This window comes from Microcaecilia unicolor, chromosome 9 (genome assembly GCF_901765095.1).
Source record: "Microcaecilia unicolor chromosome 9, aMicUni1.1, whole genome shotgun sequence".
NCBI classification, from domain to species: domain Eukaryota; kingdom Metazoa; phylum Chordata; class Amphibia; order Gymnophiona; family Siphonopidae; genus Microcaecilia; species Microcaecilia unicolor.
The window spans coordinates 88034297-88048057 of NC_044039.1; the positions used below are offsets into that span (position 1 = coordinate 88034297).

General features: G+C 40.9%; 1 protein-coding gene across 1 annotated transcript in view; it reads left to right on the forward strand.

The window, feature by feature from the left end:
* Nucleotides 1-13761, forward strand: part of RYR3 (ryanodine receptor 3) — a 743078-nt gene that overhangs the window by 273705 nt on the left and 455612 nt on the right. The window contains 3 exon segments of the mRNA XM_030213678.1: nucleotides 848-934; nucleotides 2822-3048; nucleotides 7412-8213. Of these exon segments, the coding sequence (XP_030069538.1) occupies nucleotides 848-934; nucleotides 2822-3048; nucleotides 7412-8213 (1116 nt within the window).

Below are 13761 nucleotides of genomic sequence, written 5' to 3' on the forward strand. Positions count from 1 at the left end.
TTTTGACTCGTAACCACTTGTAACCACTCGCCTCCACCTACCCTCCTCTCCTCCTTCCTGTACACATTAATTGATTTGATTACTTTATTTTTTGTTTATTAGATTGTAAGCTCTTTGAGCAGGGACTGTCTTTCTTCTATGTTTGTGCAGCGCTGCGTACACCTTGTAGCGCTATAGACATGCTAAATAGTAGTAGTAGTAGTAGCTCAGAAAGAATTTTACCTTCCATCTGGTAGTAAAGTGCTATTTTCTTTCTTGCCTTTTCTTTACTGTTCAAGCACTGCGGATTCAGTTTGAAAAGCACAACTACGTATTTTGAGAAAGACAGCATGAGTCCAGACCTTCTGCCATGAGCTGGCAATTGTTGCCTTCCTGCTTTTTTAGTGTTTTTAGTGGACTTTAACCATGTAGACGCCCATAATATTCCTATGGGTGTCTACATGGTTAGCGAGCGCTAAAAACGCTAGCGCATCTTTGTAAACACTGTAAACCACTAAGCATCGCGCGACACTGCCTGATTACTGCTGGATAATCCCCTCCTGTGATAATTTTTGACAAATTCCATCACGCCAGAAATGCTGCACACTGGGGGTGGAACTACCGAAAGCACCCATGTTGGGCCAGTGGTAGTTCCGGGTTCCCAAGTGGAAACCTTTTAGTAAAAGGACCCCGCGAGAGCTGTTAGGAAATTAGAAGAAAGCTGATCTTATATTAACTATCTGATCTGCTTTAGAATGAGTATGTAACTATAATATTTTACTGAGAACAAGTAAGGAAAATCCACATTTTACAGTGTTTCATTGTGACGACAGACTCTCTTTCCAACCCATCTTATTTTTCATTTTAGGTGGAACCTAACACAAAGCTGTTCCCAGCAGTATTCCTGCATCCTACAAGCACAAACCTTTTCCAGTTTCAACTGGGTAGATTAAAGGTATTTATTATTTCACTATTTTGTTCCAAGATATTTTATTGAACTTTTGTGAATATAGAAAACATTTAGAACGAGAGAAAGCAATCAACTTCCATTATAAAGAATTAACAGAGAATAAAGCATACAAAATGGATGCCTAAAAATAACATGACAACCAGCAATAAAGCATTCATGGAAGATATGATGCAGATACACAGCTATTGATGTCTCTTAATCATGAGCAGAATTATGCAACTTAGGAGAATATAAATTGTAAACAGTGATTTGAATATATTCTAACATTATAATAATCGAAGACGATTACATTGCCTTGTAGGATAATCTAATTTAATCTGAGAATTGTACCCTGCACTAGTCTCAGCAGGAGGTTCAAGGCGGTTAACATAAAAGAGAACTCTTAACATCACGAGGAGCTACAAAAAACAACAATAAAAAGAAAACAATTAGAATTTATCAAATCAAAAAGTTTTTAGTTTTTTTACGCAGTGGCATATAGCCAGCCTCAGGCTGAATTGATAAAGGGAGCATATTCCAAATTGAAATAGCTTGAGAAGAAAACATCGCCAAAAAAATGACATTTCAGTCTTCATTATGTGGGAAGTTTTAGTATGAAAAGTTCATGCAACCAAGAAGAAAAGAGAAAAAGATCAGAAAAACATAAAATAAACAACTCTGAAGTACTACCATTTAGAACAAGAAAAATCATACAAACTGATTAAAAAAAAAAAAATACATGCCCTTAAAGAAAGACAATGTAATTTTCTAACACTATTGAGAAATACTGTCATATTTTTTCAGTCGAAAAGCACAACATACAACTGCATTTTGGATAATCTGTAACATATATAAGTTTAGCATTCAACCCCACATAAAGAGAATTACAATAGTCCAAATGGGATAAAACCAGCATCTGGACCAATACTGCAAAATGTTAACTAGAAAAATAAGATCTAATTAGCTGCAATTGCCTCATTCGAAAAATCCTTCCCTCTTTCAGTACCCTTGGAGAAGCATCTTCTACACCAGACTCTGGTAAATGGTGTTCACAAAGCAATATGATCCAGAGTACAGTCCAGAAATGAATTACAAATGTGATAAGGAAATCACTTAATTGAATATATTTATTATGTTAATCAAAATTATAGTCAGAAATCTGTTTATTGATCTACAGGCAGTTTAAAAATATGAGAGTCTTCAAGTTCAACCAATAATTCAGTTCTTATGTAAAGCTGATCTTACAAACATATTCAGAATCTCATGTTCATTGTGGACAGCATTTGTTCAAAATAAATCAGTGATACTCCACAGTATTAAAAATGGAATATTTGCAAACAGTAATATAACAAACATTACTGAGCAAAAAAAAAATTCAATCCTTGATAAAATGTCTGATAATAATAACAATAAGTTCATTTAAAGAAGTACCAAATAACAAAGCATTATTTGCAATAATAACATTAGATTCAGCAACATCGTAGAGCAAATGAGTGATGGCTGTGCTCAGGGAAATAAGGCGTTTGACAAGGTACCTCATGAAAGGCTACAGAGGAAATTGGAGGGTCATGGGATAGGAGGAAAAGTCCTATTGTGGATTAAAAACTGCTTGAGGGATAGGAAACAGAGAGTGGGGTTAAATGGACAGTATTCATAATGGAGAAGGGTAGTTAGTGGGGTTTCTCAGGGGTCTGTGCTAGGACCGCTGCTTTTTAATATATTTATAAATGATTTAGAGATGGGAGTAACTAGCTTCCTACTGTGAACCATTTAGAATGAGGCAGCATATGATGATTCTACAGTGTGAACTACATGTGAAAGACTAGGACGTGAAATCATGCATGATGAATTATGAACTTTCTGTCATTTGCTTCTGTTTTTCATGCATTACAGAACACAATGCCCTTGTCAGCAGCTATATTCAGAAGTGAACACAGAAACCCTATCCCTCAATGCCCTCCACGCCTTGATGTCCAGACCCTTACTCCTGTTCTCTGGAGCCGAATGCCCAATGACTTTCTGAAGGTGGAGATGGAACGGGTCAGTGAGCGCCATGGCTGGGTGGTCCAGTGTGTGGAGCCTTTACAAATGATGGCTCTTCACATCCCAGAGGAGAACAGGTGTGAAAATATTTTTCAGGCCTAAAATGCTTGTCTGGCTAGCTCCTAAAATCTCTTTTATGGAACTCTATGGCACATATGAAAGAAACGATGCACATGTTACAAATCTACACTACTAGGCACTGACCTGAATGATGGGATATAATGGAAAAGGTTTTTTTTTTTTTTACATTTGTACCCCATGCTTTCCCACTCATGGCAGGCTCAATGTGGCTTACATATAAGGTACTTATTTGTACCTGGGGCAATGGAGGGTTAAGTGACTTGCCCAGAGTCACAAGGAGCTGCCTGTGCCTGAAGTGGGAATTGAACTCGGTTCCCCAGGACCAGAGTCCACCACCCTAACTACTAGGCCACTCCTCCAGGGTTTTTCTAACAAAATATGGGATTTTCTGTCTAAATGCAGGTAGTCTGATTACATGATACAAGAGAATGTTCCAATGATAAATATGTTTCTATCCTACTTAACATGCCTTTATTTCTTTTTGCCTCGTTACTGGGAGGATGGGTATAGTAGAAAAGGGAAACAGTAAGGTTTACTCTGGAGAACAGATTGTCCTGGAAAGCGAGAGGCAATTTTATATGTAGCACAGTTTTTAGTGCAAAACATTTGTTTATACATTGTATTTGGTGATAAAAATAGATGAAAGCCAAGGTAGTTTCTCATTTCATGTTCATACCCTGTAGTGCCACTGACTGCTATATACAGCCTTGGCCAAAGCATTCTGGGCTAAATTTTTAGAAGAAACAGTTGCGTACCTTAGTGGGATTTTCAGAAGATATATTTGTGCAAAGAGAACATAGGATCAACTTGGGCTTCCCTATTTTAGATAGAACATAGAAACTGGAATTGAGACATCCATATCAGATTGTGTGCAGTTCCAATAGCATTCTAGAAATGGATCTGTTCATGTAGAGCCTTTTCTAAAATACATACAGGAATACATGTGTATGTACCAGCTACATGTGGCAGAAGCAAACATTTTACATACACTATGGGGCTCATTTTCGAAAGAGAAAAATGGTGGGGGCATGCTAAGGGCGGGATTTGGGCGCTCTTAAGACTTGAACATTTTTCAGCCATAATGGAACAAAACTAAGATGTTTTGAGCTAGACCTGTTTTTATAACGAATAAAGCACAAACGGTGCCCTAAATGATCAGATGACCACTTGAGGGAATCAGGGATGGCCTTCCTTTACTCCCTCAGTGGTCACTGACCCCCTCTCACCCCCCAAAAAAGTGATTATAAACATTACTTACCAGCCTCTATGCCAGCCTCAGACATTATACTCATGTCCATTGCAGCAGCATGCATATCCCTGGAGTAGTGTAGTGGTGGGTGCAGTGCACTGTAGACAGGTGGACCCAGGTCCATACCGCCTCCTATCTGTTACACTTGTGGTGGAAACTGTGAGCCCTCCAAAACTCACCAGAAAACCACTGTACCCACATACAAGTGCCCCCTTCTCCCATAAAGGCTATTGTAGTGGTGTACAGTTGGGGGTAGTGGGTTTTGGGTGGGATTTGGAAGTCTCAGCAGACAAGATAACAGAGCAATGGTGAGATGTGTACCTGGAAGCATTTATTTTAAGTCCACTGCAATGCCCCCTAGGGTGCTTCATTGCTCTCCTGGGACATCTGGGGGACCAGTCTAGTAAAAATGCTGACCCCTCCTACATCCCCCAGTGGCTTGATTTTCTACGTTTTTCATTTGTTTTGTTTTGTTTTTTTCAAAAATGGTTGGAAAAAAAATACAAAGCACAAAACCTTGTTTGAAATGGTATTTTTGAAAAAAATTTTTTTTTCTTTTTCTGAAAATGACCTTCTTTCTTATAATTTGAAAAAGAAACAGCTGAGGGAGGATATGATAGAGATCTACAGAATCCTGAGTGGTGTAGAACAGATAACACTAAATCATTTTTTTACTCTTTCAAAAAGAAGTTGCATAGTAATACTTTTAAAACAAATAGGAGGAAATATTTTTTCACTCATTGAATAGTGAAGTTCTGGAACTCATTGTTGGAAGATATGGTTACAGTGGTTAGCATATCTGGGTTTAAAAATGTTTGGACAATTTCTTGGTGGAAAAGTCCATAGTCTGCTCTTGAGACAGACATGGGGGAAGCCACTGCTCACCCTTGGATCGATAGCCTGGAATCTTGCTACTATTTGGGATTCTGCCAGGTACTTGTGACCTGGATTGACCACTATTGGAAGCAGGATACTAGGTCAGATGGACCATCAATCTGATCTAGTAAGGCTAGTCTTATGTTCTTTTGTTCCATTGTTGACCTCCCTGTTCACCCTTATAAGTACCTCCTGAGGGCATCTCCAGGAATTCCCCAGGTAGTAAGTGTGGTAAACGGGGAATCTGACTTAGACACCTCAGATTCCAAGGGATGCTTCATTGTAGTAGGAGTCAGTTCTCTCCCAGGCAAATTCTGCTTCTCAGTAGTACTTACAAAATGTCCTTAGGATTGTGAACTCTATAGATGTCAACTTCCATGTGAACTTTAATTTTCCCCTTCCTTTCCTCTGGATTTAAGTGTAACACCATAAAAAGGGTTGACTCTTCATCCATAAACATTGTAAGGGTCAACATGTCATTCCAATAACACCAGACCAGCTCCTTACAAGCCCTCAATTGGCCCTGAAAGAGTTCCAAAGCTCCCCTTTAGATGTTTGCCCATGGCTGCGTACTGCAGTAGTACTGGGTTTTCTAAGGTAAGTGATGTCCTCTAATAATGTCACAAGGGTGGATCCAAATATTGTTCTCACCAGGCTTCTTTCGACAGTTCGGCTGTAAGCCTCTTAGCTCTTTGCTCTATGGATAGCTTACACTAGTCTCTATCAACAGGACCACTGTAGCACTGAGTTTTTCAAGGTGAGTAATGTCCTACAATAACATTACGAGGGCACCAAGATGTTGTTCTCATCAGGCCTTGTTCTCAGATTCAGCTGCTAGATACAGTAAGCCTCTCAGCCCTTTGCTCTTCCAGATAGCATACGCCAGCCTCTCTTGTTAAGATTGCAGTAGCACTGGGATTTTCAAGGTAAGTGACACCCTACAATAATGTAGTGAAGGGGATCTGCAAAGATGCTGCTCTCATTAGGCTTGTTCTCTGTTTTGGCTTTCAGCTATGGTAAGCTTCTCAGCCCCTTTACTCTTCTAAATACTCACACCAGCCTCTCTCCTAATGTGTTTCTCTACTGCTTTCATTTACCTCATAAGTTATATATCTACAAATCTAGATGCAGCTGTTATTTTGCCAGTTGAAGAAAAGTCCAGAGTTCTGGGCATTATTTTCGATTCTTCTTTATCTTTTGAACCACAAATAAATCATTTGTGGAGAACAATATTCTTCAAACGGAGGCAGTTAAGACTGGTTCTTTCTTATTTTGAGCAAGGTGCTTTTGCTGTACTGGTACAGTTACTGAGTGGAGGAGTGGCCTAGTGGTTAGGGTGGTGGACTTTGGTCCTGGGGAACTGAGTTCAATTCCCACTTCAGGCACAAGCAGCTCCTTGTGATTCTGGGCAAGTCACTTAACCCTCCATTGCCCCATGTAAGCCGCATTGAGCCTGCCATGAGTGGGAAAGTGCAGGGTACAAATGAAACAAAAAAAAAAAGCACAGGGTACAAATGTAAAAAAAATTAAAAAATATTACCTCACCTCAATTACTGTAATGTCCTTTATTTGAGGTTAGCTTAAAGGCTTGTGAAAAAGTTACAACTGATTCGGAACACTTCAGCCAGATTAATATTTAAACTTAGTAAATTTAGTAGTATCTCTTCTCATATAACCAATTTGCATTGGCTTCTTGTTCAGGAAAGAATTTTATATAAATCTACTTGTCTGATGTTTCAGATTTTAAATAAGGTTGTGTCAGAATTATTGATAAATTTGGTTGTTGCCCCTTTGACTCACTTCTCTGTATAGTTATACAGTTCATTTGTGCTTAGGCCTCTCTCTTTTAAATATGTACTTTTTCATAGGATGGCCAATATGTTTTCATCTTTAGCAATACTTTTCTGGAATCCTTTTCTTTCTGCCATTAGGACAGAAATGAACTATTATGCATTTTGCAGAAAACTAAAAATGTTCTTGTTTGGTAGATTGTGATTTTTTAAATTGAATATTTCATATATATAGTTGCAGGTCTGCTATTAATCTGTAAACCACTTTAGTAGATTGCGATTTTTAAATCGAATGTGACATGTATTGTAAACCTTATTGAACCCTTACTCAGGGGATATAGCAACTAATAAGAACCCTGTTGATAATGATATTGATTTTGAAAGTACTTATTGTTTTAAAATAATTGAAAACTGTACTAAATATGCTATTGCTTTATTAAACAGGTGTGTGGATATTTTGGAATTGTCAGAGAAGGAAGATCTAATGAAGTTCCACCACCACACATTGAAGCTCTACTGTTCTGTGTGCGCACTGGGGAATAACCGTGTGGCTCATGCCCTGTGTAGCCATGTTGATCAGTCTCAGCTGTTGTATGCAATCGATAATCAGTATTTGCCAGGTCTGCTGCGTGCTGGATTTTATAACTTGCTCATCAGTATGCACCTTGACTCTGCCAAAGAAGCCAAACTGATGATGAGCAATGAATTCATCATTCCAATCACAGATGAAACGCGAAGAATTAAACTATTCCCGGACAACTTTAAGACGCATGGCTTGCCTGGAGTTGGGTTGACCACTTGCCTGAAGCTTCGACTCAATTTCTCCTCCCCCTGTTTTATCTCAACCAGTGAGGTGTGCCAGCAGCATAGCCCTGAGATCCCCCTAGAAATTTTGAAGTCCAAGACCTTGAGCATGCTGACTGGTGCTGTGCAGAATAGTGGAAATCACATCCGAGACCCTGTGGGAGGCATGGTAGAATTTCAGTTTGTCCCCATCTTGAAGCTGATTGGTACTCTACTTATCATTGGAGTTTTCAATGACGATGACGTGAGGCAGATCTTGCTCCTGATTGACCCCAATGTGTTTGGAGAACAAAAGAATGAAATGAGGGAGACATATGAGAAAGAGATGTTGGCACAGGAAGAAGAAAAAGTTGTAGAAGCAGGAGAAAAGTCAGGCAAAAAAACACAGACTCCAGCTAAAGGCCTATTACAAACACATCTGCCTGAATCTGTGAAACTCCAGGTAACAATTCTAATGAATCTTCTTATTACTAAACATAACACGATAAGGAAAGTGATCCAGACGATATTGGAACTGGTGAGCTCCTGATCTAAAGACTGCAACCCTACTCAGTGCTGCCAGTCTAATGCCATGCCACTGGGAAAGAATTTACCAAATTTTCAAGTAATTTCTTAACTTCACTTTAGTACATTTCTACACTATTTAACCTCCTCTAGCATAAGAAGAGGATACTTCCTGTCGTGGAGGAGGAGACAGGTGGACTGTGGAATAAGCAATAGGAAGCTTAAGGGGAAAAGAGAGGGAATGATGCAAGGGGCAGGGAAAGGTGTGAGTACAAGGCTGAGCAGTGATGGATCAGGGGAGAGTGCATGGGTAAGGGGTAAGATTAGGCAGAGGGTACAAGGAGGGGAAGGGAGGGAAGAGAAGAGAAGGACACAAGGGGGAAAGTGCAAGGGGAAAGGGATGGCAGATAAAACCCTGCATGATCCATCCAGTCTGTTTAACATACCCTGATACCCCCAGGAAACATATACCTCTCCTTCCACACACCCTGACACTCTAGGGAAGGCAAAAACACCCCACCTCTGAATGCACAGTTCCATTCTGTGCAGATTATACTCCATGATTAAACTTTTTACCAGACCTGAACATTTTTTTCCTGTTCACTCACTAGTCTCCCCTCTTAGGATGGCTCTAGCAAGAATTAGCTTTAAATAGTGATTATAACATAGATCTCTGCCTTAGGAGTGAGCCTACTGGTTATTAATATTATTATTACATTTGTATCCCACATTTTCCCACCTATTTGCAGGCTCAATGTGGCTTACATAATACTGTGAAGGCGTTCGCCAAGTCCGGTAGGGAGACAGATACAAGGTGATGTGGTAGAATAAGGTACGTGTATGGGGGTTGAAGAGAGGAAGGTTATATAGTGTCCAATACGATCTTTGGTTTTGCTGTGTTGCAGAGTTTAGGAATTTATGTTGGGTCAGTAGGGTATGCCTTTTTGAACAGGTTGGTTTTTAGTGATTTCCTGAAATTTAAATGGTCGTATATTGTTTTCACGGCTTTTGGCAGTGCGTTCCATAGTTGTGTGCTTATGTAGGAGAAGCTGGATGCATAGGTTGCTTTGTATTTGAGTCCTTTGCAGTTTGGGTAGTGGAGGTTTAGGTATGTTCGTGATGATCCGGATCTGTTTCTGGTGGTTAGATCTATGAGGTCTGTCATGTAGCCTGGGACTTCTCCGTAGATAATTTTGTGGACCAGGGTGCAGATTTTGAAGGCGATACGTTCTTTGATTGGGAGCCAATGCAGTTTTTCTCGGATGGGTTTGGCTCTTTCGAATCGTGTTTTACCAAATATCAGCCTGGCTGCTGTGTTTTGGGCAGTCTGGAGTTTCATTATGAGTTGTTCTTTACATCCCGCGTAGATTCCGTTACAATAGTCTGCACGGCTTAGTACCATTGATTGTATTAGATTGCAAAATATTTCCCTCAGGAAGAAAGGTTTTATGCGTTTAAGTTTCCACATTGAGTAGAACATTTTCTTTGTTGTGGAGTTTACTTGGCTTTCAAGAGTAAGGTATTTGGTTGATTATGACGCTGAGTATTTTTAGGTTGTCTGAGATAGGAAGGGTGTAGTCTGGGGTGTTTATGGTTGTGGGTTTGTACTTATTGTGTGGTGATGAGAGGATGAGGCAGTGAGGTTTTTCAGTATTCAGTTTCAGTTGGAATGAATTTGCCCATGAGTCCATGGTGTTCAAACCGAGCTTGATTTCATTGGTGATTTCTGTCAAATCATGTTTGAAGGGAATGTAAATTGTGACATCATCTGCATAGATGAATGGGTTGAGGCCTTGATTGGATAGGGACTTGGCCAGTGGGATCATCATTATTGATGATGATAAATGATAAAAAATGGCCGCTGATTAACGGACTCAAGAACCGTCAGCTCCGGGTACCGTCGCCGATCTTCCCTGTTGTTTGGTTGCATTTCTGCTTGATTATGTATGGGACTGCCTTCTTTAGTTTCCGTTGAGGTTCCTCGTTTGTCCGGGACTTCATTTTCAAAGGGAGCAACTCTCCGTCTGAATTTCAGTTGCGGTGCCTGAATCGGGCCTATGCTAACTGTGTCACCTTATCGGCCGTGAAGCGGGGCAGCCACAACGACAGCACTATCATCACATTTTCGCCCTCAGCCTACCCAAGTCCTGCTGACAGTGCTTACCTTTAGTGGCGACGTCCGACCACCGGGTGTACCCGCTGTGGCGCTGGTCGGCCAGAGAGAGACGACACGAAGAACGGGGTCTGTGCAGCGCCCGGCTGAAGGGCAGTCGCGTCTGCGGAGAAGCAGCGAGATAGCGGGAAGGGAGGGGTCCATAGGTTTTGTACTGGTGTGCGGGCGCTGGGAGGTCACGTAGTGCTCCCGGTACCTGCCCCCTTCCCTGCTCTGTCACGGCCCGCAAGCACTGGAATGGTGTGAAAAAATTATAAACTTAAAATGTCTAAACTTGAACAGAAAGTGACAGTGGTAAATACTAAGACAATATCTGTCAGCACATCTCGAAGGCCCAGGGTATTTGAATGGCTTGGACCCAGCACTGGGAGTACAGCTGAGACACAATGCCATAACTGGCTGAAGCCTGGTAGCTGCATCTATGGGAGCTCCTGCAGGTTCGTACGTGGCCCTTCACCGAGAGGTAAAGGATTTAGCGGCAGTTACAGGAGGTCTCCAGACAGGCCTACTGGCGATCTTCGTGAAAGAATGCAGAATAAGCGCCAAGAGGTGGAAGCAGAACCACAGAAGCGTAGTACAGAAGAGCCAGCTTCTCCCACAAGAAAGAGCTTTCAAGAGGAAGACAGAGAGAAAAGAAAGATATAAAAATTACAAAGGAGAGAACACCAGAAAGTGAAGAGGAAAATGCAGAATGGGAAACAACAAGAGATGACTCTGATAATGGTGGTTAACTATGATTCTGTCCATGAGTTATCACTGGAAATGAAGCGTCAAAAAATCCAGAGACAACTCATGAAGCTAGAACAAGAGAACATGGAGATGAGAGTGGAAATAGTCATCAAAAAGGAGATTTCTCCTGAAGTGGTTAGATCGAAGATGTCGCCCTCACGGCGAAAATCCAGTAAATCTTCTAAACGAAAATCAAGTCCCAAAGTATCCTCCTCCTTGAGCAAAAAGAAATCTTCTGCAGTGATTTCCCCTTTGCAGGAGCAGCAGAGGCCATGGTTGTCATCTACACTGCTTCTCTCAGGCATCTGTCTCTTCCTTCTCAGCTTTACTGTCCTGTTTACCTGCCTTTATGAGTCTCAGCGAGTCAAGATCTGATTTTGGTCTCTTCCTTCCTTCCTCTTCTTTTTTTCTTTCATTTCCCTGCCTACTTATTTAAGATTGTATTTATATTCCCTTCCCTTCCTTTCTTTCTCTGTTCCTTCTACCCTCTCAATTCTCATTGCAATTATTTTATTGGTTCATTGTAAGCCGCTTTGAGGCTGCAAAACTGCGGCAAAAGGCGGGGTATAAATGATCTAAATAAATAAATAAATAAATAAATTATGTTGAAGAGTATTGGTGATAATGGTGATCCTTGAGGTACTCCGCAGGCCGCTTTCCACGGTGGAGATATGTTTGAGTTTGACTTTACTTGGTATATTCTGGTGGTTAGAAAACCCTTGATCCAGCTGAGTATATTTCCACTAATCCCGAAGTGGTCTAGAAGTCTTAGTAGTATATTGTGGTTTACCATATCGAATGCGCTCAACATGCCGAATTGGAGGAGAAGTGTGCTTTTACCTGTAGCTATTTCCTGCTTGAATTTGGCCAGGAGAGTAACAAGCACGGTTTCAGTACTATGGAGGGAGCGGAATCCTGACTGTGACTCATGCAGTATTGAGAACATGTCCATATATTCAGTGAACTGTTTGGTCACCAAACTCTCCATCAGCTTGACTACTAGTGGGATAGATGCAACTAGGCGGTAGTTGGCGAGATCATTTGTTTTTTTTCTTAGTGTCTTTTGGTATCGGGGTGAGTAGGATGTTGCCATGTTCCTCGGGGAAAAGACCTTGTTGGAGCATGTAGTTTAGGTGGGATGTGAGATCTGCTATGAAGCGATCGGGGGCGGATTTAAGTAGAGGGCTGGGGCAGGTATCCAGTTTGCAGTGGGTATTGGAAAACCTACAAGTCGCCTGTGTAACTGATTCAGCGGTGAGGTGGACAAATTTTGACCAGGTACGGTCTGCTGGGTATTCTCCAAAGGTTGGGTCTAGGCCATTATTGGTTGCTATAGGTGCAGAACTGTTCATTTGGGAACCTTGCTGCAACAATCAGGTACAGAAAGGGGGAAGGAAAGTGAACAGTAGCTGCCTGACCTTCCTACTTTTGAAATTTCATAGCAAGTTGGGCATTTCTCCACTCTTTGTGGTCTGGGGTTGAGAATTTTTCTGCAGTCTTATTGGGGTACTTTACATTAACAGATCTAGGGTACCAGAAGTAGATTGGAATTGAGTCTAGTATTTTATGAGCAGGTCAGAATATATGCAGTCTATTTTCAGCTTCCCTTTCTCTTTCCTCACATCTGGAACTCCCTCCCCCTTTCACTTCGCAGCAACATCTCCTTTAAAAAGTTTAAAACCAAACTCAAAATTTATTTGTGTAGGCGTTCAGAGTGCCAGATACATAAGGTGTGCCAATTACCACTTTTGTTTTCCTTGTTCCCTTTGCTATCTATAATGTTTTTATTCCACCTTCCCCAGTCTCTTCCCCAACCTGTTTGTCTACTGTCTTCTTCTAAGAATGAGTGCTTTTGCCTGCCTATCAAACACTGGAGTTCCTTTTTCTTACATGCATTTTAGTATGTACACTGCCCTGCCCTGCAAAGTCAGCTTGGACTGTATAGTAAGCACGAATAAACTACATACTATGAGTTGATAATACCCTCAAACTTTATTCAGCAGATGCTTCCTTGGTTCCAGGAAAGTAAAAAAAGAAAAATAAAACAAACCAAACCCCCCTCCCAAAAAAAAAAAAAAGAACAAAATAATAAAATAAAACAACTTGGCTCTCATATTAAATTCATGTCAAATAAAAGGACTCAAGCTGGTGCTGGGTCTCACAGCAATATAACTCCCTTACATATTATGCCCTTTTGGTTGGAATCCTCTAGTTTTCCAGCCTTGTTTTCTTGTTAGGCCTGCACTCACTCTGGAAGCTCTTTATTTTTTTGGTCTTCAGTCACACACTGCCAACCTGCATGGACCATGGTTGGGCACAAGATACTGTGCAGGACGGGTCTTCAGCCTATCTCATTATGACAAGGCGTAGATACTCATGCCCTCTGTTACTGACCCCTTAAATGTTTTGATGAGACAACCAAAGCCCTTCCCATATCTGGCATGTGCAGTCTCCCTTCTGGTTGTTTTTTTAACCCAGATAAGTTGCTTAATACATGGTACAGATTCATAGAAACTCTGTCACCTTCTTCGGGCTCCAAGCGAACATTTCGCCTTCTTCAGAAGGTCATTCTGAACTTTAGGCT